The following is a 27,727-nucleotide window of genomic DNA, read 5'->3' as shown; positions in this document are numbered from 1 at the left end:
ATTTGAGAATATAAATCTCAAATATAAATAATTAAAAAAATATTAGGAAGAAAGCGAAGTCTCAACCACATTAATTAAGCACTTGAATAGATTAATAGCTAAAATACATGTCACACAGTTGGTGCCAAGAGCTCATATTCTAAAAGCAATGTGGGACCAACAGTTATAATTAATTCTTACAGCCTTTACTTCCCAAATAGATGCTCGACTGGACTGCCGAGTCCTCTTATTTTCATGGCTATGAAATTTGTAGTTAGCTTTGTTCTATCTCATATTCCTTATAATCATAATTTGGAGACCCCCACCTGCAGAAGCCGTCAGGCATCCATCACTAGCAGACCATCTAATATGAGTTGAAAATTTTGGCAGTGTTAGCAGGCAGCCCATCCAACCCCATAGCCACAAAAACATGGCAGGATGACCATTATTTTCATCACTATCAAGCCTCATCAATTTATGCAATTAATTTTTAGCCCTACATTTTTGTGTGATTAATAAAACTCTCACTTGCAAAGTTGCAATCTAATTAATCTATGCCTCAATCACATGACTTGGCCGACAAGGACGCTCAAGTTGTTGGAAGAATGTTAAACAACAAACCAACAATGCCACGTTGTGGGCTCTGATAATGCAGTAGCGATAGACGACTCGTCGTTAAAACGCGGCCAGCAGGGTGCTTCACTTGTCGCCACGATATGCTTTTGCGAAGCAAAGCCTGTGTGCACGTGTCTGTTCTTGACCACCAAAGCAACGCAATTTTTTTATTTTTCTCATTTTCAGCTAAAACAATGCGGTGGTTATCAATTACCTAGTTTTTTTTTTTTTTTTTCACACACATATATAAATTACTTTAATTAATATTTAAAATCTTACGTTTAAAGCAGTAAAATTAAAAAATAAAATATTAATTTATTATAAAAACTATTAAAATTAATTTTTTTTATAAGGAAAAAAGAAAGCTTCTGGAATGGTGTGGTTGATTAACAGGTGGGTCCTGAGGAACAAGTTGGCAGGGGTTGATAAGGCCCTTCATTAAGTGGATGGAACATTTGATGGTTACAGATTTGGTCACAAAATTAATTACCTGTCTAACTTTGGAACATTTTTTCGTAATTGAAAAAAACCAAATAAATTATTTTATTTTTCTTTCATTATCCATCTAAAAGCTTTTGGCTATAAGTTTTTAAGTTCTGGTTCAACTATTTCTATTTGCAAGGTAATTAATTTACTACTATGAAACTGCTTTATACAAATCCTACTGCCCTCCTTCGCAGCCTCTCCAGGGATAGATCCTTACCTCCAATATTTGAGATTTTGGGCTTTTGCTTGGTTTGGAGCGTCTGATTTTTACTTTTTTTTTAGCCTTGCTTGGCTTGTCGGTAGATGCTCTTTGATTTTCTGCTTCTGAGGTTGGTTCGGCTGCCCAAGGAGGCTAGGTTTGGCTCTCGGGATTGCAGACGGAGCGGCAACAATGATTGGCGGCACGTAGCTCCTTTTCTTTGACGGCGGTGTGCTCTTAACTGTGGTTTGTGGGTGGGACTTGGTCCTTAGCCTGGTTGGTTGGGGTGGGTGAAATCTTGCATTGGGGCTATGGGCCAGATTTCGATATATAATTGCCTTTTGGGCTTTTTTAATGGCAATTTCTTAGCATTTAGAGCAAAATACAGAAAAAAGGGCATTCCGCCCATTCTTCCATGTCAATATGCTAATATCCTTGGAGAAGAATGTATCTCGACCTTTTTGGCTCTCCAACTTAGTCCATCTGTTTATGACAAAGAAAATTCATGTAGCATACCGACAGATACTTGTGCAAGCCTGCATAGTAAAGATGAGATAAGCAGACCATTTCATTTTAGAATTAGGGAAGTGTGCATTCGCAAACTCTGGCTAGAATTATTTGGCAACTTCATCTAAATACCCTTCTTCAATTGAACTATAGTGCAAGGATTGGGTGGATGTTATTAGTCATAATAAGCTAGTTAATTCAGACCATTTCTGCTGCAGCAGCTTTCACTCGGTATCAAACTGTACCAGCCATGTTAAAATTTGGCCACGAGCAGCACTGAAAAGCTATAATATTATTCCTCAAGAAAAAAAAAAAAAAAGGCCAGAATATTATTGATAATTAAATTGCCACTCTTACACACATATATACAAGACCATCAAATACAAACAATAGACGTCCTATGACTTCAACTGAAATGGAGCCACCAGAAATTCTATCATCCTACTCCTGTACGGCCGTACTATCCTTCACCGGAGGTCCCTGACCAATAACGGTCAATATAACAAAAGCCGCGTATAATATTGCAACCACAGCAGTGAAGTTGATGAGCAAGGCCTCAGGGCTGTATCTGGCAAGTCCCGAGTTCTCAAGGAATGTGAGCTTCTCTAATAACCCAATTGCAGCATTTGCAACTGCCAAAATATACGCGAACGCCCCTAATAACACATGCCAAGGCAGGGACTCGCTCATAACTGCAGTTGAACCTCCAGGGAAGAAAAATACAAGAAATCCGTATATCCACTGCAAAGTAATTTAGATCAAGTTCCATAAAAAAATTCACTCCGAAAAAGGTATTAATAGAACCTTATTCTAGAATCATTGGTGGAGCCAAAATCTCCTCCTATAATAGGATGTGGGGGGCAACGGTAGGCCTAGAAAGTTGCGAGCATTGGAGGGCGCCTCCCCTAACTCTGCTGCCTCCAAATGTACCAATTGATAAGGTACGTTACTGCTATGATAACTATTATATTAACAAGTATTTAATGGCCATGCGACTTGGTGGCCAGAAACGTGCCAATATAATCCATCATTTAGCTCGCTTACAATTCCTGATTGAGCAAGAAACTATATAAAGTGAGTTGGTGATTACCTGAATGCCATAGAGGACAATGATCGCGATCCCAAGCCATGAATGCAGGCTGTAAAGGTTAGCAATGCCGCTCTCATTATGAAATTTAAAAGCCGTGTAGATGCCAATTATACCCAGAATTAGTGCAACGGCATGGAGAACCAGATGTATGAGTTTCTTCTCTTGTTTCTTCAAAGGAAGTGATTTATAACTTATAATGGCTGTATTTTTTTTTTATTTATGAGGAAAAAATGTAATAGAAAAATGTTAATTAGTACTAAATATTAGCGCGTATATAGAGCTAGCTAGTAGTTACCATGCATCTTTAAAAATTGTTCAATTACCTTCGCCTCCTATGATGATCAAGCCAATTAGCATCAAAACGGGATGAATCTGTTTTGGGAAGAGGAAATGTCAAATGTCAGATTCATAGTGTCAATAAAAAAATAAAAAAGAAATTTTGTTTACAGTTGCCAAATTAGTATGATTTTTATGTATTTATCAAAACTAACAACTAATAGGAAGAAGTGGAATTTTTATTTGGAAAAAATATAAAAATAGATTTCATGATTTCACAATTTGACATTTTAAGATTTATGTTTTAAATTTTATAAAAACACCCTAAGATTATATTCATTAACCTTTAAAGAATAGTTTATTCTATCACTTTTTTTATAAGCAGCAGGAAAGATTATTATTAATTAGTGAATAAAAAGGAAGGTGGGGAAACCAGCAAAAGTAGATCCCAGTATCATCCTATCCAAGCCCATACACCCGCCTATTAAACTAACTGCATTCTGCTGTTGAAGAAACCCCACCGACACAACCCAGCCAAAGCATAAGCAAATGTAAAAGGGACAGCTATTGAGAAAGTATATAGCAAAACACCATAAACACAAAATAATGGTGCTAAAGAAATTAAAGGCCACTAAATCAGTCTCTCGCCCGCTAACAGCTTTTGCCAATTTATCAGCAAAATTGTTAGCCTCTCTAAGTGTGTGTATGAATCTCACCCGAGACAAAGAAGAAATCAGATTAAGTGTTTCATTAATCCATTTATTCAGACGCCATGGATCCACAGATGATCCTAAAATGCATGATATTTTTATTTATATTTGATATTTATTATATTAAAAATCTTATTTTATTCAAGTAAATAATTTAGCAGCATTAGAATAAAAAACCCTTCAAGTATTAACAAAAGATAAAATTAAAACATATATATATATATATATAATTTGAAAGACAGACTCTAAAATATGTAAGTTCGAAGTCACACTTCTATTTTTTATATCAAGAAAAAAACTAAAAATTGTTTTCAAAAGCACGATAATTTACCTTAAAAACAATTTCCTTTTCATTCTTTTAAGAATACCTTTTCATTACTGTAAGTGTAACCAACTTCCTTGGTTTTGAAGAAGAGAGCTATGAATTTTAATGAACATGTTACATGATGAGTAAAAGTGATGAGAATCAAGGTACATCCACGCCAAAGGATTTCATCCAAGGTCCAATTACAAGAGCTAGAGAGATCATCACTTTTTATTTTTAATTTAAATCATAATCATATCAAGGATTAAATTGGAAATGGAAAGAGAAAAAATTAAGCTTAGAAGTGATCGGGTGTCATGTAGGCGTTAGGTTTTACATAAATAACGACATGCATGCACCAAATCATCCAAATCCAACATAGTATCTGGCACACCTTTTTTCAAGGAATATTCCTTCTTGTATATATAATTTTCTTTTTTTTTTTTATTACTTACTTCTTAGTTGTTTTTTTCTTTTTTATTTTTTTTTTTATTATTCTAATTTTTTGTTTTTTTTTTAATTTTTTTGATTTATTACTACTTAAAGAAGTTAATTATTTTGTTTTTTCTTTTTGAAGCCAAGAGGCTAAGAATACAGATGTAATGAGAGAGAGGAAGAGAGGACATTAAAAACATTAATTAAATTTTATGCTCCTTTAGTTTTAGTATTATTTTTTTTTTTTTTTTTTTTAAGCCCCATTAACTTTTTGAGATGTCAAGAATCCATTTTACGATTTTTTTTTGAATTACACACAAATCATTGTCTTTGGTTCAAAAGAATCAAATCATACATCTTGATGAATGTGGGTTTTCAAGTTATCAATTATGAAGGTTCACATCGATTTTGTGAGCAGCAGCAAAGACCAAAAAAAAAGGTAGATTTTCTTTTTGCTTCTTATTATATTTCTTTGTTTGGCTCTTGAGGTTTTAGTTTGACTGTTTGTTTTTGTCTTAGGGTTTTGGGTTAATCAAGCCAAGCCCATTTATTCTATACATTGAGTTCGACTTACCAATTTGGCTCTAAAAGTCGTATCAAATATTTTTGTTGTGTTTAAGACATTTGGGTTTTTTTTTGGGGGTGTTTTGATATTGTTTTCTCTTTTCAAATTTTTTATTCATCATCATCAAATCATATAGCAAATATAGATAAAAAAAAAAAAAAAAATTAAAAGTGTTTATATACCCCACTTGAACAAATTCATAAATCAAATTCAACCATTTGTGTAGGGAACAAAATTTTCTTGTGAGAATCGATCAAAATAAGTTCACATAGCAAATGTACCAAAATTCTGAAAATTTACGTTTTTGTTTATACCCCATTTTTTCCCCAAATTAAATTTTATTTAAAAATTAAAAAATTTTGTCTTTTTTAAAAATTTCAAAATTTTAGACATCAAATTAAGTTCACATAGCAAATCAGCGAGAAATTCTTGAAAATTCTTTGTTTTTTTTTTGCATTTTTGTTTTCTCAAATTAAATTAATTTTCAAAATTTTTAACAAATTTGGTTGGGAACAAAAATTTTGCAAATGATTAAATTTAATTTTAAAGCTAAAAAAAATTAAAAAAAGAAAAAAAAAAAATTAAAAATTTAGGCGACAATTAGTCGCATTTTAGTTTTGCATTTCAATAATTGCATGCTTTTGGTGATGTGTATTGTGTGAATCATTGTAAAATTGATAAGTTGGTGGGGCAAACTTGGATATGTTGCCGTCACGTTCAAGAATTTTATTGTGTGTTAAATTTTTTGTGGTCTGATTCTTTGAGAACTTGTGGACATAGCCAAGAGGGTAAAAAGGCACAGGTGGTGAGTTCATAAGAGGGAAAGCCTTTGAGTGTTAAACACGAGTGGAGTGTCTCCAGTGTAAAAACACGTACGTGAGGGAGTGTGTGTTTTGAATAGGGTAGATGACAATATCAAAAGTATTAAAATGAGCATCCGTCTTTCTTTCCAAAAAAAAAAATGATATGTGTATCTTGAATGGGGAAAGGGGAGGTAGAGTGTGTGTGATTGTCATCACATATTCAGAAAAAAGAAAAAAAAAGAGTTAATTTCAGAATTATGCTTTGATTATGCTTTGGTATGGGATCAAGTGTTGATTAGTAGAAGGAGAAATTATGAGCAATCAATTGCAACCCGGGTGAGATGAAAAATTGTTCCTAGTCATTATTATAGAGAGCTACATCGAGGTTACAAAGATTGACTCAAGGTTTAAAAAAATTTGGAGGAATGTAAGTACTTCTTCATCTTTGGAAGTCATGGAAGAAGGAGGATAGGGAAATAAATGTTGTTAAATATGTGTTTGGGCGGTGGACACATTGCTTCTCAATGCCTAACTAACAAGAGTCATGGTCAGAGAAAATGGTGAGATAGAAGGATGAGAGGATTGTGTGAGATTCCCCACATCTTGGAGGGAGGAGGATGAGAGGTGGAATATGTCTTGAAGGAAGTGCTCTATTATGAGAGTATCCAAGACAAGCTTGTAGTGTCATCATGATGGGGGGGAAGTTGCTAATGTTGCTAGTAACTTATTTGCGGAGATTAGGGTGTTGAGGACTTTCAAACACCTAGACCTAAAAATTTGCGGATTGTTGAATGAATGCGGGTGAGGGTGAAAGTAACAAAAAATTTTCTTTCTTTCTTAATTGGAAAGTATCAAGAAGATAAGTTGACGTGGTTCCAATGCATGCAAGTGGGCCATTTATTACTTGGCGGCAACCATGGCAATTTGATAGAGGTGATCCATGATGGTATAAAAAAAAATACTCTTTTGATATTGGCACCTATGACACCAAAAGTTTATTATGAGAACCAACAGCTTTTAAGCAAGCAATGGGTGAGAAAAAAAAATCAAAAAAAAGAAAAGAGAGAAGAAAAGAAAAGAAAGGAAAAAAAGAAATTGAAATGAAAAAAGAGTGAGTGAGCAAGACAAGGTGTGAAAAGAAAGAGAAAAAAAAGAAAAAAAAAAAAAGAGAGTGAAAAAAAAAAAAAAAAGGAGAAAAGAAGAAAGAGGGGAGAGAAAGAAGAAAAAAAAGGAAAAGAAGTAGTGTAGAGAATGAAGAATGCCATGTTGAATGTTAAGTAAACCATGTTATTAATGTTTATTTTTGTGTTTATTGACCTTATGATATTTGCAGTATTGTTGTTTTGTTAGTTTGCCTGTTGTATGATTCGCAGAATGTGGAGGAGAGATGGACACTACTACTAGCCAGACTTGATTGAGCACCAGATTGAGGATTGAAGCAATTTTTTTTTTTTTATTCTGCAATTATTCTCCAAACCACCCACCAGAAAAAAAAAAAGAAAAGAATTGAAATTGCTAGTGAGAGAGTTAAGAGTGAGGTTAGAGGAGCTTGCAGACGAGAGAACTTTACTTTTGCTTTTTCCTTTTGGTACAAAAGAAAGATGGCACATGGCGCATGTGCAATGGTGTGAATAATCAAGCAAAAAATCAATAAAATCCTAATGATATATGATGATTGGATGATGAATGTGTTGTGTGTTGTTTGTTTTGTTTGTGATTGTTATAGCTGGAAAATTGAAATTGAAAAAAGAAATTGATGAATAAATGAAAGTGAATGATGAATGTGAAGATATAAATGCCTGGTAAGCTGGCTATTTTGGGTAAATAATTTTGATAATGCTTTTTGATTTGTGAATTGAATTATTTATTATTGATATTTGATTTTATGTGTGTTTTATTTATTTTATTTTTGATATTGGTTTATTGAAGATGATTGAATGAACATATGATATGATTAATTTTATAAAAGTCATTATGATATAGAAAAAAGAAAAAAAAATTATAAAAAAACTTGAAAATGTGTTTTTTTGTTTTGTAAATGTTCATTTAGGATTTATCAGAAATGTTTATGATTTATCATGAGTTCGATGAAAAAATAATCCAATGAGAAGTTTAGCATAGTTGGATTATCTCCACCATGGACTATAGAGTTTCTATTTTTTTTTATTTTAAATTTTTTTTAATTTAAATTTCAGAAAAAGAATGTTGAATTGTTGAATGATCTTGTGAAAAATGAAAAAAATTTTTTTTTTTTTTAAACAAGAAGATGTGTAGCTCCTGTGTTAAAAATAATGTATTTGTTATGTTTTTCTATTACATTTTTTTCTGCTTGTATTGTATTTTAATTATTTTAATTAGAGGATAATAGACCGAGTTTATATAATGATGAGAGATTAATTAGTGAGCTTTTAGAGATAAGTACAAGATACTTTTAATATGATAATAAGGAGTTGTATGCATTAGTACGTGCCTTGGAAACAAAGCAACATGCACAAAACATTACAAAATTTCACATTTGTCATCCACAATTTGTCATGCAAAATATCATGAGGCAAAATAAGTCAAGTCAAATAAATGCAAAATGGTTGAGTTCCTTGAGACCTTCCATAAATGATATCTTCGTTAATGTAATTCAACACAAAAAATATTCAGAAAATGGTTAAAATGATAATATTTACCCTTACCTATTATAGATGAAAGATTTAGCATTAGAATGAAAGAAAGTTATATATTATATGATGATGATGATTGAAAAAAGAGAGATGATATTTGTTTTGAATGAATGATTTTGTTTTGTTTTTTGATGGATATTTGTTTAGAAAATAAGAGTTTAGAGAAAATTTACTTGTGTACTTGAATGAATCCATTGGTGTGTATTATTCTCATTTTGGTGTTGATTAAAACTTTAGATGTGTTGAAGAATTTTTTAAATGTTTAATGAAAAAAATTTTATGAAAGAGTATGTGTTATTGGTTAGAGTGTGTTGTGTTAGGTGTAGTTGTGTGTGCTGGTTTATTGTCAGTGCTTTTGCTACTATGTGCTTTTGCCACAGTGTGTATACCTTAGGTTTGTGATTTTATTGGGATTTCTAATTTGTTTTGGGATTTTTGTTTTTGTTGTTTTTGTTTTTTAAAATTTTCAATTTGTCAATTTTGTTGTTCATTTTGAAAAATGACATTTTTTGTTATTTTAAATAGTTTTATTTTTATTATGTTGCAATGGTTTATTAGGGAAGAGTTTAGTAGGTTTTGCATTTGTTACTATTGTTTAGAGGATTTTAGGGATTAAAAATAGTTTACTTTTGGGTTTTTTTTATTTGAAAGGGCACCGTGGTTATTTTTTTTCACTAAGTTGCCACAAACTAATTGTTGAAACAAGTAAGTACAGGAACTAACTACTCTTTATTCCGTTTGTAGTTTATAAAGCTTGAAGAAATGTGCATGAATCTATTAATGAATTGAAATTGATTTTAGATTCAATGTATTCCTTCATTCCTTCTCCTTGATTTCATTGTTGAAAATTGTATCTTTCAACCATTTGAAATTGTTTTACTTTTTTTAAAAAGAAAAGCAAGGATCTTTTGAAGAAAAAAAAAAAGAAAAATACTCCAAAAAAAAAGTAAAAAAAAAAAGAAAGAAAGAAAAAAAAAGAAAAGAAAAATAAAAAAAAAAAAAAAAGAAAAGAAAAAAGAAAGTAACAAAAAAAAATTCTGTGAAAAGATGGGAATTGCAAAAAGTCTTGTCAAAAAGAAATACAAGAAAAAAAAAAAAAAAGATGTGAAAAATATTACAAAATTCCAAAATTAATGAATATTTTAAAAATACCAAATAATAAAATCACACATAGCCCTGAGTGATCTTGATGCTAGGAGTGTCCTTGATTTTTTTTTGATATCGATGCGAAATTGTCAAGAATCCTCGAATCAAAAATTAATCCTTTTGGCATTAAGGAATGTCAATCAATCAGGTTAAATCACGCCCAAAAATTTACAAAATAGCATTAAGCAAATAATTGCTAAATTATGAAATAAAATTATTAAGCTTAGAAGACCTGTGTCATGTGTGTGGGATTAGTTAGATAAATAACGGGTGATTGATGCATGCCAACCTATGCATGTACGCATCTCACACGGCCTTTTTATTTTTTGTCATATTATAACTATTATATTTTGACTCTCTTTTTCTTTGTTTTTTGATTTATTTTTTTTTTGTTTTTTTTTTCTTTTTAGGTTTTTTATTTTTAATTTTTGTTTTTTTTCGATCTTTCATGTCATGCAGTAAAACATTTTTTTGTTTTATTTTGTTTTTAAATTATTATAAATACAAATAAGAATGAGAGAGGAATGATGATAGAGCGAATAATGAATATTTGTGAAAGATTTTTTTTAGTTTCCTTTAGTAAGTGTTTTGTTTTGTTTGTTGTGTCTTGTATTAACCATTAAATTTTAATTGGTTTGTTTGCTAATTTTAATAATATTAATCATTTATTCTATTCATTTCTTATTATTATTAAATTAGGTCAAGAATCCATTTTCTTTTTTTTTGAACAATCTATTGAACAACTTGGATATCAAATCAAATTCATCAATCATGATTTTTCTTTGATTTTTTGCTTTCCATATTTTTTGAATGAGTTTTCAAGTTATCAATTACTTGAAGGTTCACATCAAAAAGAAATACCAAAAATTCAAACCAAGAATTTTATTTGTATTACCAAATAAAAATCTAAACCATGAAAGAAAAAGCAAATTAGGTGTAGCAAAGTCTGGACCGCATATGAAAATTATATGCAACAGGCCATTAACAAGAACACAACTTTGAATATCGATCACATAAAATCAGGTCCTATCTTCTATTTATCACCAAAAAAAAAAATCCAAAATAGATAAGCATATCTACTAGTATCGTGGGGCAAAAATCAATACAAGACCCGAAGTTATGAGTCTTCATCAATCAGTTGAATTGAAGGTTAGTGGCCGCGTGGCCCAAAAATCAGCCAAAACAAAACAAAAATTGCATTTAACACCTTAATTACGAGGTTTACGGTTAATTACTAAATTTCATTGATTAAAAAATTATATATATATATATGATGAGATATATAAGTAAAATTTTTAATGTACAATAAACCATATTTAAATAAAATTTTATCCATTGATATTCAAAAAAGGAATAGAGCTAAAAGCAGAAAATTTCCCTTGAATTTTAGACAAAGTAGTTTCAAAGTAAACTTTTTTGATCCAATTAGTTATTTTAACTTTAAATCAACACAATTTTTAATAAAAATTAAAATAATATTTTTATTTTTCATAATGAAATATTATTTTTATATAAAACTAAAATTTTAATCATTTTAAAAATTAAAAAAAAATCTATCAACTCAGAAAGCAGAAACCTTCTTCGTTCATTCTCCTCCTCGCTACTTCACCGGCAGCCACATAAAGCAGAGCCCACGTGACCAAGAATTTAGGAGACCTTGTAGAATCCACTTGGATGGCCACGACATGACGCTTGCCTACACTCGCACCCACTCCCAAGTTCCAACCCGACATAGCGTTGATTGCCAAACGTCATATCGTTTCCCCCGAAATCGTCTTCAAGAGTAGAGCGAGCTATTTGGCAAGTTAAGCCAGTGATGTATTCCTCCTCGCCTCTCTCTTCCGTAGAACCGACCACCGACTTATCAGAAAATTGAGATCGGAAGACACCCCAAAGGATCCAAACCCATAAAGAAAGTCAAATGAGAACAAAGGCTTGGCATGCTCAGTTTCAGAGACAGGCATATCTTTAGCATTTCAGGGCCATTGTTAATATTGTTACTGTGGCTTTCTTATTCATGAAAATATCGTTGCCGGTGAGGAACTGAGAGGGCAACCAAAACTCGTCACCATCTGAACTCTGTCATATTTAAAAACCCTAGCAATGACAGAGAGAGCAAAAAAAAAGTACAAGGGGGGAGAATGAAAGTGGAAGTTCTGATGATTTTTGAGTAAATGAGGGTTTGCTGCTTGGTGAAAATCCTGGTTTTGGAATTTTTGCTGGATTTGCTGCCTTAGAAAGAGTAAAAACAAATGGAAAGCCAGGATTCTCCCTTTCATTAGCAAATGCTCAAAGCAAATTTCAAAGTATCAAATTAAATTGTTAGGTAGCTCGTAAAAAACTATAGAGTCTCATCGAAAATCACTGAAACAAAAAAACGACAACTATAAGTTAAACCGTACAATATATAGCACTATCAAACAAAAACCTTTGATTCTGACATAAATGGTGACCTAAAAAAAAAAAAAAGAACACACAATTCGAGAGAAAAGGATAGAAACAGTTCGATTAACCAGAAAAACAAAATAGAATTGAAAATGCAAAACAAATAAAAACTTACATTGAAGATGAGACTTTTGTTGGAAGCTTCCCAGGCCAAGCCACCTCTAAAGTGTATGCACCAAACCAATACCAGAACCGCACCAGCGATCGCAAGTGCGTGCGTAACAAACGTGAATGGTAGTGCTTTAAACTCGAAAGCCATATATGCTCACCTTGGTTTCTTCTTCTCAATCAGCTTGAAACCAAAGGATCATAGGGGAGAAAAAGAAAAGAGAGAGAGACGCCTTTTATCTGTTTGCCTGATCGGTTGGTTGGCCTCACCTGCGTTGTTTCTACTTTCTAGCAGCTTCATGCTTGGATTGATGCCACGTGGATATGACTGTTAAGTGATTTTGGTCCACTTAAGTGTGAGCCTGTGAGGCTCAGCTACGTCACTCGTGTCTCCACTGGTTCCTCGGGGGATTTTTCTTGTCCTTTATCATTTTTTTCCCTTAAAATAACTTTTTTCTTTTTTTGCATTGGTTCTTAAAATCGATGGGGACACGAAATTGAAGTCCTAATATAATCCGGAGATCCGGCCCGATTCAATTTCGGGTGGGTATTTGTTAACATATTTGAGAATATTAATAGGTAATTAATTTTAATTCATTTGAAAATTAAAGTTCAATAGTTGTTATGATTAAATGATATGAAATGCATGGTGATTGGCGCTATGGAAAGCGAAAACTAGAACGACACCGTAATGAAGCCATTGCGTGGCGCATACTAGTGAGAGAGGTGAGGTTACGTGTGACATCAAATGAGAATGATTATACAAAGGTTTATGTCAACCGCTTTATCGGCTTGTATTTAATGATCTGTGGATTGTGCTGGGTCAAAATTCTCTTGCATTATATGGGTTTGAGGTCTCTTTCTTAATCCTGGGATATACCAGCTTGGTTTTGCGGTAGAACTAAGGCTCTATTTGTTATTTGGCATCACATTAATTATTTTTTAAAATATGTTACATAGAGGATATTTAAAAATTAATTTAAAATTAAATTTAATATGTTACAATTATAAAAATTTTAAAATAATAAAATTATTTTTTTCAATAATATTTTAAATAGTATTATTTCTAAAAAGCTTTTTTTTTTTTCAAAACCTTAGTGTTAAATAGAATATAAATGGATGCTTGATTAATTTATGAAAGCTAATTTATACATATTTAAAATTTATAAGTTAATTTAAATTTATATATATTTAAAAAAGTTTAAACAGTTATATATCTCGTTAAACTGCTTATAAATCAATTTTTTTCATAAATTATTTGTCACATAAACTTAGAGAGAGCGGAATCAACTATTTCTCAATATCGAAAAAGAGATTTTGGTCGGAAACAAGGAGAGAAAGATGTTCTTCGAAAATCATGAGATGAGAGTGAAAGAGGCGAGGAATTGGGGGATTAAAAAGCTTGCGCTTTTTTTGCTAAAAAAAAAAAGAAGAAGAAAAGTGATAAAGTAGTTAGTTCGCATTCTTAATAAACTATGGGAGATTTATTTTATTTTAGAGGAAAATATATTTAATTAATTGATTATAGAACACAAATTGGAAATATAAATCTTATGTGATATTATTTTTGCATTAAAAAAAATTCAATGTAGGCTATTTATAAAAAAAAATAATTATATTGATTTGAAAGCTCAATTATATTGATATAGTATTTAACTTGGTTAACCAGTGAGAAGTACATTTTAGTGAGTTATGATCTATAGTCATTATTTGAGTCCATAATATTTTTATTACTTTTTTTATGATAATCTTTAAATTTTGACATAGAAGAAAATATTTGTATCCCATATTATGCTTGTATCTAGATAACAAAATCACATATCAAAACAATCCATAAAATGGAAATAGAATAAATCTTTAATTAGGTGTAACAATTTTATAAAAATATAAATAAAAAAATAAATTATTACAAAGAAAGATACAAATAAATAAAAATAGAAATGAAAATTAATAAAAAATAAAGAAAAATTAAAAAAATATCATGGGAAAGGGTTGGTGGGAAAAGAAATGAAAGGAGAAAGAGAAGACGTGGAAAAAAATAATAATAATAAAGATAAGAATGTGAGGAAATTACTCTATTTATGATTGGGAGTGGAGGAGAGCATTCAGTCGGTTAAGTTTTGAACCGAACCGAATACTAAAAATTAAAAAATTGAATCACTTAAAAATATAAATCGAACTAAATCGATCACTTAAAGAGAATCGAATCGAATTAAACAAAAAAATATTGATTCGGTTCGATTCCATTGTTCCGTTGTATTAAACTGAAAATATTAGAATTTTTATTTTTTTAGGCTGAGTTATGCATCTTGGGCTGAAAAATTATTTGGGTCATTTTACTATTTGGTTTAATCGGTTTTAATCAATAAAAAATCGAACCGAATAAAAAACTGAATATGTTTAAATTTTAAATCAAACCAAACTAATAAAATTAAAAAATTGAATCGATTGAACTGAAATGATTCGATTCGATTTGATTTTTTAATTCACACCAAAAACTGCATTAGTCCTAATTAGAAGGAAAAGAGAAACACAAATTGTTTACTATAGAAGTCGTTGTAGTATAGTGGTGAGTATTCCCGCCTGTCACGCGGGCGACCCGGGTTCGATCCCCGGCAACGGCGATTTCTTTTTTCAATCCCGCCATTTTATTTTAATTCAATAAAAATTCTATAAAGTTTTTGCTCCCTTTTATAAAGAAAATTCTTTTACTTACGTGGCGTCAGATGATTAGCTTTAGCAAAGAGTATTCTGTTCTGTGAAAATACCGGATTGCCCTCTTTAATCCCTCTAGTCTGGGTTTATGCTTGGGCTTGCGTACAAGTTACAATAGTATCAAAACCCTTACGGAAGCAGAAGTACTCAACTTCGTGTATCCCTTGAGGCGGATTAAGAACTCTGGATACTAACAAACTGTCTTGTACCAGGTAACTCTTAGGTCTGCTAATTTCTTAGAAATTCTTTCTGCTCAACTCAGTAAAATTTACCAAGTACCTCTTCTGTTCCAGGTCGAATAAAGCAATTTTGTGTTAAGAAATTCTTACAGCTCTACTTGGTGAAATTTCCCTAGTACCTCTTCTATTCCAGTTCGAATAAAGCAATTTTGTGCAATTGGGTTTTTTCGATTTAATGGGTATCTCTCAATTCGATTTTGTAAGGTCTTTTGAGCTCTGTGCATCTAGAAATGCCAATCTGGTGGTGGGTTTATTGCATTTGTTCAGTACTTCAAGGTTACATATATAATGGGTCTAATAGACTCCAACAATGAACACTGTAGCTGTATTTGGTGCAAGGATGGTTCTTTATAAATTTTCATCGTATAGTTCATTCATTTCGAGAAAATTATGTGACTATAGTTTTGATAGTGACAAAAGTGGTAATGGGTTTGAGTACATTGAGGAACCCTTGAAGAGAGCATGGAGATATTCAGATTTTGATTCTTCAGGATATGAAAGCTGTAATGAAGAGCATTTCTCCCCAAGGCAGCGTTTCTTTGAGTACGTGAGGAGCGACGCTGCAAGAGTTCTTGATATTCTACGACGGGATGGCCTTGGCTTCAATGCAAAAGCTTCTCTAAGTGAGTTGCATATAAGGGTCTCAGGGCTTCTTGTCAGGGAGGTCCTTGTGGGGATTTTGAAGAACATAAATTATGAGAATAAAGAAAGGTCTGCTATATTAGGGTATACTTTTTTCTTGTGGTCCGGTCAGCAGGAAAAGTACAGGCATACTGTGAATACTTATCATTTGATAATGAAGATATTAGCAGAATGTGAGGAGTTTAAGGCAATGTGGAGACTGCTTGATGAAATGGTTGAGAATGGTTTCTCAACTACAGCACGGACATTTAACATATTGATCTGTACTTGTGGTGAGGCAGGATTGGCTAGGAAAGTCGTGGAGAGGTTCATTAAATCGAAGAAATTCAATTATAGGCCATTCAAACATTGTTACAATGCAATCCTATATTCACTTTTTGCAGTTCATCAATACAAGCTGATTGAGTGGGTACATCAGCACATGCTAGTTGAGGGTTATTCCCCAGATATTCTAACTTATAATATTCTTATGTGTACAAAGTATAGATTGGGGAAGTTGGATCAGTTTAATAGATTGCTTGATGAAATGGCTAGGAGTGGATTTTCTCCAGATTTTCATACTTATAATATCCTTCTCCATGTTCTTGGTAAAGGGGACAAGCCACTTGCGGCACTTAATCTTTTGAATCATATGAAGGACGTTGGCTTTGATCCCAATGTCCTTCACTTCACTACTTTGATAGATGGACTAAGCCGAGCTGGGAATTTAGATGCCTGCAAGTATTTCTTTGAAGAAATGATAAAAAATGGATGCAAGCCAGATGTTGTTTGTTACACTGTAATGATCACAGGATACATAATGGCAGGAGAGCTTGAAAAGGCTCAGGCATTGTTTGATGAGATGACAGCCAGGGGCCAGTTGCCAAATGTATTTACCTATAATTCTATGATTCGTGGGTTTTGTATGGCAGGGAGGTTTAAGGAGGCCTGTTCCATGCTCAATGAAATGGAATCCAGAGGATGTAGTCCTAATTTTCTTGTGTACAGCACCCTGGTGAGCAATATGCAGAATGCTGGAAAGCTTTCTGAAGCCCGTGAAGTAATAAGACAGATGGTGGAGAAGGGGCAATATGCCCATCTAGTCTCAAGGTTCAGCGAATATAGGAGATGCTGAAGTAATAGACCATCTGCCTTGGAGAATTTTTTCTGTAACGTCACTAGTATAATACTTATCGATTTGGCTCAGGTTGATGACTCGTATCTCCCTGTCTTTAATAGATGTCCTGGAAATTGAAAGGGTAAGTTATGCTCATCTTCTTGTCATTCTTCTTTAATGGAGTGTAGCTGGGACAGAAAAGAAAGCCAAATTTTCTTTTCATTGCAGACCTTTCCTTTTGCCCTTTCTTGAGTAAAGTCAGTTTTTGAGAATTCCTGTGGAGCAACTTGTGAAATATAGTTGCACGGATCATCTATCTGCATAATCTTCTTGCTTGGGGGTCCAAAATGCCTGTATACTACCTGTATTAAAGTAGTGACATGTTTCTGTAACATCTTTAATTATGATGACATCATGATCTTCAATAAATTTCCTCCAAAAGCTGAGGATAAAAATTGTTTGTTATTGAAACAGGATTTTGAAATTTTACTGTCATCATGTGTATCGTTGATCAGTTTTCTCAGAGCTGATAAAAATGTGGTAGTGGGTGGAATGATTGCTTTTGAATCTAGAAAGCAGCTGGCATGAATTGATAAATATTTGGAGAAGAATTTGGTGATAAAAATCGTCCAAAACTTGATAGTAACCTGCACTTTTGAAGCATTTAGAAAGTTTCTGTTCTTTTAGATTCTGGTCTCTTATATGGATAGAAAGTGTGTGTGCCCTTTTTACTTGGCAATACCATTATATATTGATCTTAGAAGTTCTAAATGAAAAGTTGGGATGCTAAATTTCTTATGTAATTAATGGCCATTGGTCAATTCTAAGCCTTTTTGGCCTTGCATCTTGTCATGAAATAATAAAAATAAGAATTTGGCTTACGAAGCTCCATAAGAAAAAAATAAGATATGTTGCTCTTTTGTAATTCTTTTTATAGTTTTGATGTTGGTCTGACTAGTAGATGCTACCTGCTATAAGATGGAGGCTACTATTAATTATCGAATGTTGTTGTTTGCTAGTTTTGCTTATCTTTTTTATAGCTCCTTGCTTCTTGTGTTTTCAATAGCAAGTAGAAAGCATTTGCTTTTTCATTCAGCAACTTCATGCCCAATTCTTAATGAGTGATTGGATTCTGGTCATTAGATTGTTCTTACTTTCTTTTCCTTTTAGTGCGTGGAGCTACATACTAGGATGATTCAAGAAGTGCAGGGGAAAAGCTAAGAACTGCATGCTCAAGGATGTATTTACCATCAATCTGATCTGTCCCCTTAACGGGAGCAAAAGTGGGCTTTTTGGTCAATCTAGAGCACGAGTCTCCTTTTATTGCTGCTTGGCTGGTTAGTCACATACTTGAGTTTTATAAGTTGTTTCTAAACTTCTGCCTGATAAGTTAGCTAAATCTCTGTGCCTCTGTTATTTATAAAGTTCTGTGCATTCTACTAATTACTTTTGCTTTTCCTTAATAAGTTTTCCTTAGTTGATTCTACTTCCACTTGGAACTTATATTTTTTGGTTGATTGGTGACTTAGAGCTTGTTTGGTATAAATGAGTTCCACAAAACATTGTGGAATTCATTTATAAATCCATTTATACTATGTTTGGTATAAATCAAAATTCATGTATAAATTTAAAATTTAAATTCCATTGAATTTATTACAACTAATCCAAATTCTATCAATTTGGATAGAATTTGTAAATGAATTCTGACCTTAAAATGTTAAAAATTATATTGGAAATAAATACCCTCTGGTACTTAATAGAATCAATTCTTCATCTCCATTTTTTTCCTTGCTGGTCTGCTTTTTCTCCATCATTTCTAGTTAGCTCCTCCAACATCTCTATTCGTATGCCTTTCCTTGATTCTGCTCCTGAGGTTGTCCGGTGAGTCTGATAGCTGGGCTTTAAGCACCTAAAGTGTGTTTTGCGTTGGTAGTGTTGAAATTTTGGATGTGTTTAAGTCTAATACTTCAATTGATGCAAAGTCCTTGAGAAAATGTATAATCAATTTTATGCAGACCCCCTGTTTGTGTTTTTTCTCACACAACACAAAGCTGCATCTGTATTGTTCTTGAATATATGGTGAAGTGGTGGGGGTAGAGGTGGTGGTTCGGGGGTGGAGTGGTGGCTGTGATAGAGTGATAATGGTGCTAGATATAAAAGGGCATTTTTGAAAAAAAAAAAATACATTAAATTGAATTTTACATTTATACCAAACATAAATTCATTTCATCTTTAATTTATATTATATCAAAAAAAAAAGATTTCACTTACAAATGAAATTCATTATGAAATTCATTTGCAAATCAAATGAATTCCATATAAATTTGAACCAAACAGGGGCATAATGATATTCATTTTGTAGGTATTTATATGTTTTGCGATTTATATTTCAGGAGCGGTTCCCATCCCCTCTCAACCACCCCCAACCCCCCCCCCCCCCTCTCTCTCTCTCTCTCTCTTTTTTCCACTCTGAAACTCTGAGAAAGGTAGGAATAGGGGGAAAGTAACAAATAGAGAAAGTTGTGGTTTTTCCATTGATGGTAATGGTGCAGCAATTTAAATTGTGATAATGTTGGCGGTGGCTAAAGAGGTGCCATGTAATTGTTGTAATCACTGTTTCAGCATTGGTACTGCAGTTGCTATTTGTCCAAAAGGTGGAATGGGGATGGACTAAGTGGTGATGATGGTGTTTGGCACTGATAACAGGGGCACGGTGAATCTAAATTTAGAGATATGGAAATCCTTTCATTGTTTTACCTGAATTTGAGATGCCTGATAAATGGAGATCTTAAGATTTTCTTGAAATGAGCACTGAGCCACTGACTCATGGCAGTCCAAGGTTCTAAATTCTATACTTGAACTTTTGGTGAAAGGCACTGGAAAAACTCTTAAATTTTGAATTTTTCCTGACTCTGACACAGTTAATGCAAGAAACTATGTAATTTGTACAAATGACAAGGCATTTGGGAACTGAACTTTGCCTGATCTTCTTTAAGCTGCCATTATTGGAAGATGTTGGCAATTCTCCAAAAAAATTTCAACTCCCCTATTTTATTATGTACCTGATGTAGAACCTAAGAGAATAATCAAAGGGGAAAAGAAAAGAACTCTCAAATTTTAATAATTCTCAATTGTCAATATTATTGATAATAAGCTCTTCCAAAATAAGAAAAACTGAACCAATGCTAGCTAGGAAAATACTAAACCTAACGGAACTTTTTAATTATTCCTAAATAATAGAAATTTAAATAGAAATTGTACTAGAAAAAATCTGAACTGAAGATCATAATTTTACAATGAAAAATTAAATCATAATAATTCCTAAATTGAGTTTTCCTTGACTGCATTAGTACCTGTGTCATATGGAGACACCCATATTTAATAATTATTATGCCATCATCTGCCTTTGTTTTGGTAGTTATGTTAATTGATATGTTTCTCAGATGTTTCAGTAACCTTGTCTTGTATTTATTTTCATTAACTGATCAATCTATTTTAGTAATCTGAGATTGATTTGGGAGAAAGGAATACATTAGTTGAGTATAAACTTCTTTAGTTGTTGAAGAAAAAGGGTCATCTAGGAAAGAGGCTGGAGATAATATGGTCAGTAACCTTTTTTTGATTCTTTCTGATATTTGATGCAGGTTTCCTTTTCATCTGAAGTCTGAACCATGTTTAAAGGAATGGCCTAGTGAAGACGACTTTAGGCTTACACATAAACTGATAGTTTGGTGATGGTCATCAAAGCTGATGTCATAAGCTTGTCTAGTTTATGATTTTCCTCTCATGACCTTAATAACATCCCTTAGAAGTCAGCAACCTCAAACAGCTGGATGCTGATGGGATTACAGATCCACTGTTTTTGTTCTCCATGATGCTTTTCTGCTGCTGTGATTCTCTATGCCGTTATCTTGTGATATCATTCTTGACAAAGTCCAACGCTGTGAACATGATATTGGATTCTAAATTTATCTGTGATCATGACCAAAAGCTGGAGATAATCTGGAAATTCTGCTTCAGCTAAAGATATGCAGAAGCATGCCAAGGCACCCTACGCTGGATTTGTATTGAGAACAGACACAGTCACTGTTCAGGTTTTGTCAGCATCATCTATAGCAATGAGCAGCCCTGCTTCAATCTGTCTTTCACTTTAACCCTTAGTCCTTCAACTTGTTCTTTTATCATGCAACAACCTATAACAGAATGAATACTTCCAGAAGGCCACCTTGAAACTAATTTTCATCTCGTCTGATCTGTTGAGAGGCAGGAGATTTATATATTGGAGATCTAGCCCTAAATAGAGAATAATGCTCAAGTGATTGGTAAAACTTCATTGACTAACTACAGCCAAAACCTGCTGAAGTATGATGCTAAATATTCATGTAGTATGAGGTTGACTTCACCGTCTCCTATTACTCATTTTCTGGATCATTCTTGATATCTTTTGCATTTGTAAAACTAATAGACTAACCAACAGGTTTCATATGATTGTAAACCCCCTAGAATTTATCAAGTGACATCTCTTTGCAATTTTATCGCCATTAAGCTTTCACGAAATGCATGCAGTGATTGCGAAGTGGATAGTTATAGCATCTGCAATAATTTGCTTGGCTTTGTTGCCCATGATTGCTCTAGGTATGCAGTCTTCTCATTGTCAAGATCAACTGTTTCTGTTATTGCTCTAAATCCTGCTCATGGGACGGTAATTCCAAATAGATGCAACATAAAAAGATTTTATTCCTTGTTTCAGGTCATCCAATATGGTATTAACACAAATTAGCAAAAATGATCAGGTGAAATGGTTGCATTTTTTTTTCTCACATGAACAGCAGGCGTTTGTTAGAGACGAGAACGTACATTGTATTGTGGCTCATAATTTTGTCCAAAATGAGCAATGTGGAATTTATATATTATTCTCAGGCATTGCTATTTTATGAAATTGTCATTTTCTTAGGAGGAATATGGAAATCCCAGATCAGTATCCTTGTCTTAAAGCTCACTGGGCCAAGAGTTTGAAAATGGCGGTTGCCAGTTGCGTCCTCAATAAGCAAGCCATTATCGTCACCCCCAGCTAAGCATTCTATTACCATTCGATAAATTCCAACGCATGTCTTCTTGTTAACTGTCATGCTTAATGGTATGCTTGGCCCACTACATATAAATATGATGTTTAAGCCTAACAAAGACATAAATGCGTGTTCCTTTCTCCTCCCTTTTCATATTGAAAATGGTTTTCTCCTCAGCGGAGCAAGAATGAAGATGCCATTTTTAATTCAACTCCATTTTTTAATATTATTGATTTATTAATTTACTCTCTTCACTTTTTCCTTCTTTCATATATTTATAATCAAATCAATTGATAATTATCAATAACGAACATTTTACCTTCATTTTTTATTCTTTCAATGCTATCTTCCCCTGCCTCTTCAAAAGTATGAATACCCGTAGGAATTTGGAACTTCTAGATTAGGTCAATCAACCGATGCCTGTTGAAGTCAAGTTGGCATACAATTGAATTGAATGCGAGGTAGTTGGTGACTGAAATTTCAGAAATGAATTAGAGCGGACTAGCAGTGATTGATTAGTGAAGCTTGTAGCAGTAAAATATCAAAATCATCAATTCATCATCACTAATGGCTACCCTATTTGAAATTTTGAGTTGGTGAAGATTAAACAACTGCAACTGGAGAAGCTTCGGGATCACAAGGTGACGCAATTTATATAATTTCCTTTCTGGCAAGGAATCTCTTGGCGCATGCGGAATTTTGTGTGCCTTCGTTTGGAAGGGAGAAATAGGAGGGGAAACTCGTTAAATCTCTCTAACTCACGAAATTAATCCCAAAAAAAAAAATAAAAAAAGAGGACAAAGGAAGGCCAATTGCATTTCTTATTACATTGCTGATCACATTTACACAACAAATTACATTTTCGAATTTATTTAAAGAAAAAAGTGAAAATGGACAAAAGCCCATGAGGGCACTACCATGTGAAAATATGCAGGAAAGCAGGTTCACTGTAACCCTCTTGTACTATTTGCTGAAACGTATTCGTAACCACAGATTCTTGAAAACCATGAGAAAATCAAGAAAAGGGTTCTTTAATGGGGAAAGTTTTCTTACAAAATGAAAATGAGTTTTACTTCTTTTCCTCTTTCTTCTCTTCTTTCTTCTCTTCCTTCTTTTCCTCTTTCTTCTCTTCTTTTTTCTCTTCTTTCTTTTCTTCTTTGGCAGGCCCAACCGAAATTATGTCCACTTTCCCTACTTTCTTCAACTTCTTCACCACTGCAACTGGATCCATCAGCCCTATCACTGTTAGCTTTTGCTCCTTCAGATCAGCGGCAATCGAATCAACCCCTGTTTTTTCAATCTTCTAATATGAATCTGATACAAGATGATCTCTAACTTTCTTCCATAGAAAAGTGAAGAATGGACAAAGTCTTAGTTGCAGAAAGTAGAAAGGAAAAGAAAACCAAAAATACCATAAATATCAGCAGCAGCTTCTATGGCCTTCTGCTTAGTCTTATCATCGGTCATGGTCAAGATCTTTAGCACCGCCTTCTGCTACAAAATCTCACCAGAGATGTTAGACAGCAGAGTAGAAAAAGAACCTATCTTTTTCTTTCATATAAATTGCTTACAAAAGAATTGCATTAAACAACTTACAGAAAGAAAGTATACAGAATTATAGGTGATTATATTCATAGGGAAGAAAAGAAGAAGGTACCTGAGCCATTGGAAGAGGCAGATGATATAAGCTTAGAAGAAAGTCAAAAATGAAATGAATTTTTGGGAGTTGTATGGCGTTTCATTCTTTAACTCTCTTTTAAAAGGGTGGCGTGAAACGTTCGAGAAATTAATTTGTACGCTACAGGTGGAGGCGTAAGCTTTCGTAAAGTCTGTGGCCATAAGGCACTTTTTCACGAGGCCAACATTGGCATTATCGACAAGTTTGAGCCACTTTTTAAAAAGGATTATGAAGATTTATGAGTTGGATTATGAAGATTTATGAGTTAACTTTTATTTACTAATATTACAATCTTTTGCATAATTGACAAAGATTATGATTTGAATATGAAAAGTTTTTATATTATGTAGAAAAAGGTGAACAAGTGGAGAAAAATAATAGCTAGATTTTTTGAGCGAGCATGAAGTAAAGATTTCATCACTGTTGTGTACTTGTACTAGTTGGGCGCAGGGATAAATTGACATTAATTGGTTTTCTATTTCTTTTATGGTTTTCAAGATTCTCTCAATCGATGAAAAAGTTGACATTATTGAAGATAAGGGAGATTTTGAACATCCCCACTCAACCAGCCAACACCAACCGCTTCTTTTAATTTACTTTCTTCAATAAATGTGCGTATAATATCTGGCTTCAGCTAAAACCAATGCATTATTTGGGGTAAATATTCTAAGAAGGGAAAAAAGAAAAAAAAAACAAATATAAATTCAAATTTATATTTTTGCATTTCAATTTACAAATAAAATATTGAATCATTAATTTAACAAAAAAGATTTATACTTAAACGTATTCAAACAGAAAATCAAAACCCAATAGATAATACAGTTTATGATTAAATACCATAAGGTACAATAATATTCCCTGATCCTCAAAGCTAAAATCACATAACAATGCAAGCATGGGGATTGTCATCACTGAAAAGGGAAGCAATAGCCTCATCGGAAGCCACAGCAACAGAGTAAATGGCAGGAGTATGAAAGAAAGTGTGAACGCCATTAGAAGCTACATTTTTGTAACTATCGTAGTAATGGTTGACAATATGATTTGGATATTTATAGAAAGAAGCAAAATGAGAGTATCCTGGAAATGGCCATGGCTCCGCTGCTTTCCCTGCTCGCTTTATAGCTCTTAGCACCTTCTTTTCCTCTAATCCATACCCTCTCACTGTTATTTTTTGTATTTCCATTTCTATTTCCACTTCTTCTGCTCCTGCAAAATTAAAACAAGCCCACTTTTCATTTGCAAAACTAATATAACATTAAAAAATAAGTCAAAGAATGAAGCCCATGTGTATGTATACCTTTGAGCTTAAGGAGAGCTCTCTTCAACTTTGCAGCGCAACCCTCGCAGTCAAGGTTTGGAACTCTCACTTCTATCATCTGCATATGCAAATAATACCTACCATTCGTAAGTATCGCCTTCGACATGCATACATTTCCATTATGCGTGTGTCTGTGTGTGTGTGTGTGTGAGAGAGAGAGAGAGAAAGAGAGAGAAGACTCACAGACATAGCTGGTTCACACAGTATAGAGAAAGCATGCGCAGTGGTGGACTGGAGACGATAGTGAAGAGGAATATATATGAAGGTGAAAGCGTTAGGCATTAAGGCTGCAGTCTTGGGTTTTGAATTTCAAAAGCAAGAATTCACGCGTGGATTAGGAAATCGTGAGTGTAAGTACTTAATGTCACGCTCTCATTGCTCTGGAATGATGAAGCCCATCCCATGCACCCACTAAACATTTCTCCAGTTTAATTATGTAGGACCTCTTTGGTCTCAAATTGCCCAACCACACTTCCATTAATTTCTTCTTTCTTAAATCTCTTCCCAGTTCCCACTCCACCTTAAAAATGCAAATAATTAAACAGATTTAAGCGTTAAGCTTGTGGGGAGACCCAAACGCTGCCCCAAGGTAGAGAGAAACAGCAGTGCTCAGTTACAGTGCTGTGGTTTTTAATTCTTCTTCCTTTTGATGCCCCCAAAGCTCACGATAACAGAAAAATTGAGACAGCTTTACTGAATCAGCTTTGGCTCTGCAAAAGAACTATCAGAATAAAGTACTGATGAATCTGTTTTTCTTTTTTCTTTTGTTTCAAAAAAAATATATAAAAAAAGTAGTAGAGTAGTGAAACTCGTCAAAGATTTCTCAGCTCCAAGACAGAAAAGCAGCAGAAAGAAAGATTAACAGATTGCAAAGGTCAAAACTTTTCAAGAACTATCTAACAACTGTACTTAACGAAGGCTTCCATTCTCAACTATGATTTATTTTCAATATTAAATAAATTTTAGGATGATTTATAAGTTTGTATATTTTTAAATATAAACAGAGGCCACTTGAAATACCATCATCGCTTGACTGAAAAAATTTATCATCACCTGAATTTTGTTAGAAAGCTGCGAAATTTAGGAGAATAGACAGAAAGAATATGAGAAACTACATCATTCTCTTCTGTCCCCTCAATATGAATAAAGCAAAATAAAAGTCTATAATTTAGAAACCTATTTTGGGAGCATAATCATCGTAGTGATAATTATTGGATTTAGGAGGGAAACATTAACATTATTCTTTTTTAAAAAAATATAATAATTCTAATTAATATTGGATCAGAAATCACAGCCACCTAGTTAATAATATTAATATTTATTACTTATTTGAAAATGTGATTTGTATCTTTAAAAAAATTGTGATTTGAAAATTTATGGAAATTTTTTAATTAAAAATTTTAAATATATTAATTTTAATTTAAAATTAATATTTAGTAAATTTTAATTAATATATTTAAAAAGATATTTTTTTAATAATAATGCCAAATAAATTTTGAATCGTTTGACGCACTTAATTATTTAAGTTGAGAGTGAACATTCAAATTTTATGTGGCCTATTGGGCTTCCTCCCTAGCCCATGGGGCAATTTTTTTTTCAAGCCCATGGGGCAATTTTCGTAGGAATAATATGTTTTGGTCCAAACAAAAGTAGGATTTTTTTTTTTTTTTTAAAGTAAAGACAAAATTTGAATCTTCATTTGTCTTCACGATAGCCAAGGGGGACATTAGACCCCCTAAGATTTTGAAAAAAATTATGGGTATAATAATTCTTTAAATAAAAATAAAAATTAAATTATCTTAAATTCCTTTACTTTTAATAAAATTAATATTTATATCTTTTTTTTTTAAGAAATATAGTACTCAATTTTTAATTTTATAATAATCTACTTATACAATTAAAATATTATATAATTAATCTTTATGATCTTGCTTTAAATAACATTTTAGTCCTTGAATTTTCATGTAAAATTAATTTTTAATTTTTAAGAAAATCAAAGATAAGGGACTAAAATGTTATTTTATCTAAAAAATATACAATAAAGGTTATTTAACATAAGTGAGGGATTAAAATGTAATAAAAAGATTAAATTTTATATTTTTTTAAGAATAAGAACAATTTATTTCAATTCTTAAAAACTAAGTATGTAAGTGTGAATTTCTCTTTAGATAAACGATGTGTTTAGAGTTTTAGCTAAAAATAAATTTTTTTAAAAATCTACACTAAAAATGAATAAGGATTTCTAATATCGTAAATTTTTAAAGCTGTTATTCTATCAAATATATTATAGAACAACAAAGTTAGAAATTCAATTTAATACTTAGATTTCTTTGTAAATTAATATTGAAATATCAATTTTAGTATATCTTTTCTCTTCCTCCTATTTAATCATTGTAATATTTTATTGAGTTTAGTGAATTTTCTTTAATAATAAAATTTAATGAGTTAGTAAAAAATTTAGAGATATAAATATTTAGTTTTATGCAAAATTTTCTATAATTTTTTTTTTTAATATCAAAATTGAGGTAATTGAAAGAAATGTTTAATACTTAAAAATTTAGAGCTGATAACAAATTTATCAATATAAAAAACATAATTTTTTATCAATTTTTAGAAAGATTGTGATTTTAATC

The 27,727-nt window shown here is 32.4% G+C and overlaps 4 protein-coding genes and 1 non-coding gene across 7 annotated transcripts; 2 read left to right on the top strand and 3 right to left on the bottom strand.

Moving 5' to 3' along the window:
- Positions 1–2,093: 2,093 nt before the first annotated feature.
- Positions 2,094–12,589, bottom strand: LOC110641003 (transmembrane ascorbate ferrireductase 1). Its single transcript, XM_021792593.2, has 4 exons — positions 12,348–12,589; positions 3,200–3,248; positions 2,877–3,076; positions 2,094–2,527 (listed from the first exon to the last, which is right to left on the bottom strand). Exons 1-4 carry the CDS (start codon positions 12,489–12,491, stop codon positions 2,228–2,230), a joined length of 693 nt encoding a protein of 230 aa, XP_021648285.2. The 5' UTR covers positions 12,492–12,589; the 3' UTR covers positions 2,094–2,227.
- A 2,303-nt stretch (positions 12,590–14,892) lies between these two features.
- On the top strand, positions 14,893–14,964 carry TRNAD-GUC (transfer RNA aspartic acid (anticodon GUC)). The gene has a single exon. It is a non-coding gene; the product is annotated as a tRNA-Asp (tRNA).
- A 201-nt stretch (positions 14,965–15,165) lies between these two features.
- LOC110640992 (pentatricopeptide repeat-containing protein At3g60050) lies at positions 15,166–21,589 on the top strand. 2 transcript variants are annotated; one of them, XR_002492206.2, is made up of 4 exons: positions 15,166–15,267; positions 15,349–17,174; positions 18,203–18,369; positions 20,677–21,589. XR_002492206.2 is itself a non-coding variant. In XM_021792583.2 (2 exons), exon 2 carries the CDS (start codon positions 15,605–15,607, stop codon positions 17,048–17,050), a length of 1,446 nt encoding a protein of 481 aa, XP_021648275.2. In that variant the 5' UTR covers positions 15,166–15,267; positions 15,349–15,604; the 3' UTR covers positions 17,051–17,527. The 2 variants fall into 2 exon arrangements, 1 of the variants encoding a protein (XP_021648275.2); XM_021792583.2 differs by lacking the exons at positions 18,203–18,369; positions 20,677–21,589 and having other exon boundaries at positions 15,349–17,527.
- A 1,312-nt stretch (positions 21,590–22,901) lies between these two features.
- Positions 22,902–23,920, bottom strand: LOC110640981 (heavy metal-associated isoprenylated plant protein 39). Of its 2 annotated transcripts, none has more exons than XM_021792569.2 (3): positions 23,756–23,920; positions 23,511–23,589; positions 22,902–23,385 (listed from the first exon to the last, which is right to left on the bottom strand). In XM_021792569.2, exons 1-3 carry the CDS (start codon positions 23,762–23,764, stop codon positions 23,168–23,170), a joined length of 306 nt encoding a protein of 101 aa, XP_021648261.1. In that variant the 5' UTR covers positions 23,765–23,920; the 3' UTR covers positions 22,902–23,167. The 2 variants fall into 2 exon arrangements, with proteins under 2 accessions (XP_021648261.1, XP_021648252.1); XM_021792560.2 differs by having other exon boundaries at positions 23,511–23,592; positions 23,756–23,914.
- A 551-nt stretch (positions 23,921–24,471) lies between these two features.
- Positions 24,472–25,456, bottom strand: LOC110641464 (heavy metal-associated isoprenylated plant protein 31). Its single transcript, XM_021793191.2, has 3 exons — positions 25,278–25,456; positions 25,074–25,152; positions 24,472–24,982 (listed from the first exon to the last, which is right to left on the bottom strand). Exons 1-3 carry the CDS (start codon positions 25,374–25,376, stop codon positions 24,654–24,656), a joined length of 507 nt encoding a protein of 168 aa, XP_021648883.2. The 5' UTR covers positions 25,377–25,456; the 3' UTR covers positions 24,472–24,653.
- Positions 25,457–27,727: the final 2,271 nt, after the last annotated feature.

The sequence above is a fragment of the Hevea brasiliensis genome, chromosome 17, assembly GCF_030052815.1.
Source record: "Hevea brasiliensis isolate MT/VB/25A 57/8 chromosome 17, ASM3005281v1, whole genome shotgun sequence".
Lineage (NCBI taxonomy): Eukaryota > Viridiplantae > Streptophyta > Magnoliopsida > Malpighiales > Euphorbiaceae > Hevea > Hevea brasiliensis.
The sequence above is the reverse complement of the archived record's forward strand: the minus strand, read 5'-3'. Positions and strand labels throughout refer to the sequence as shown.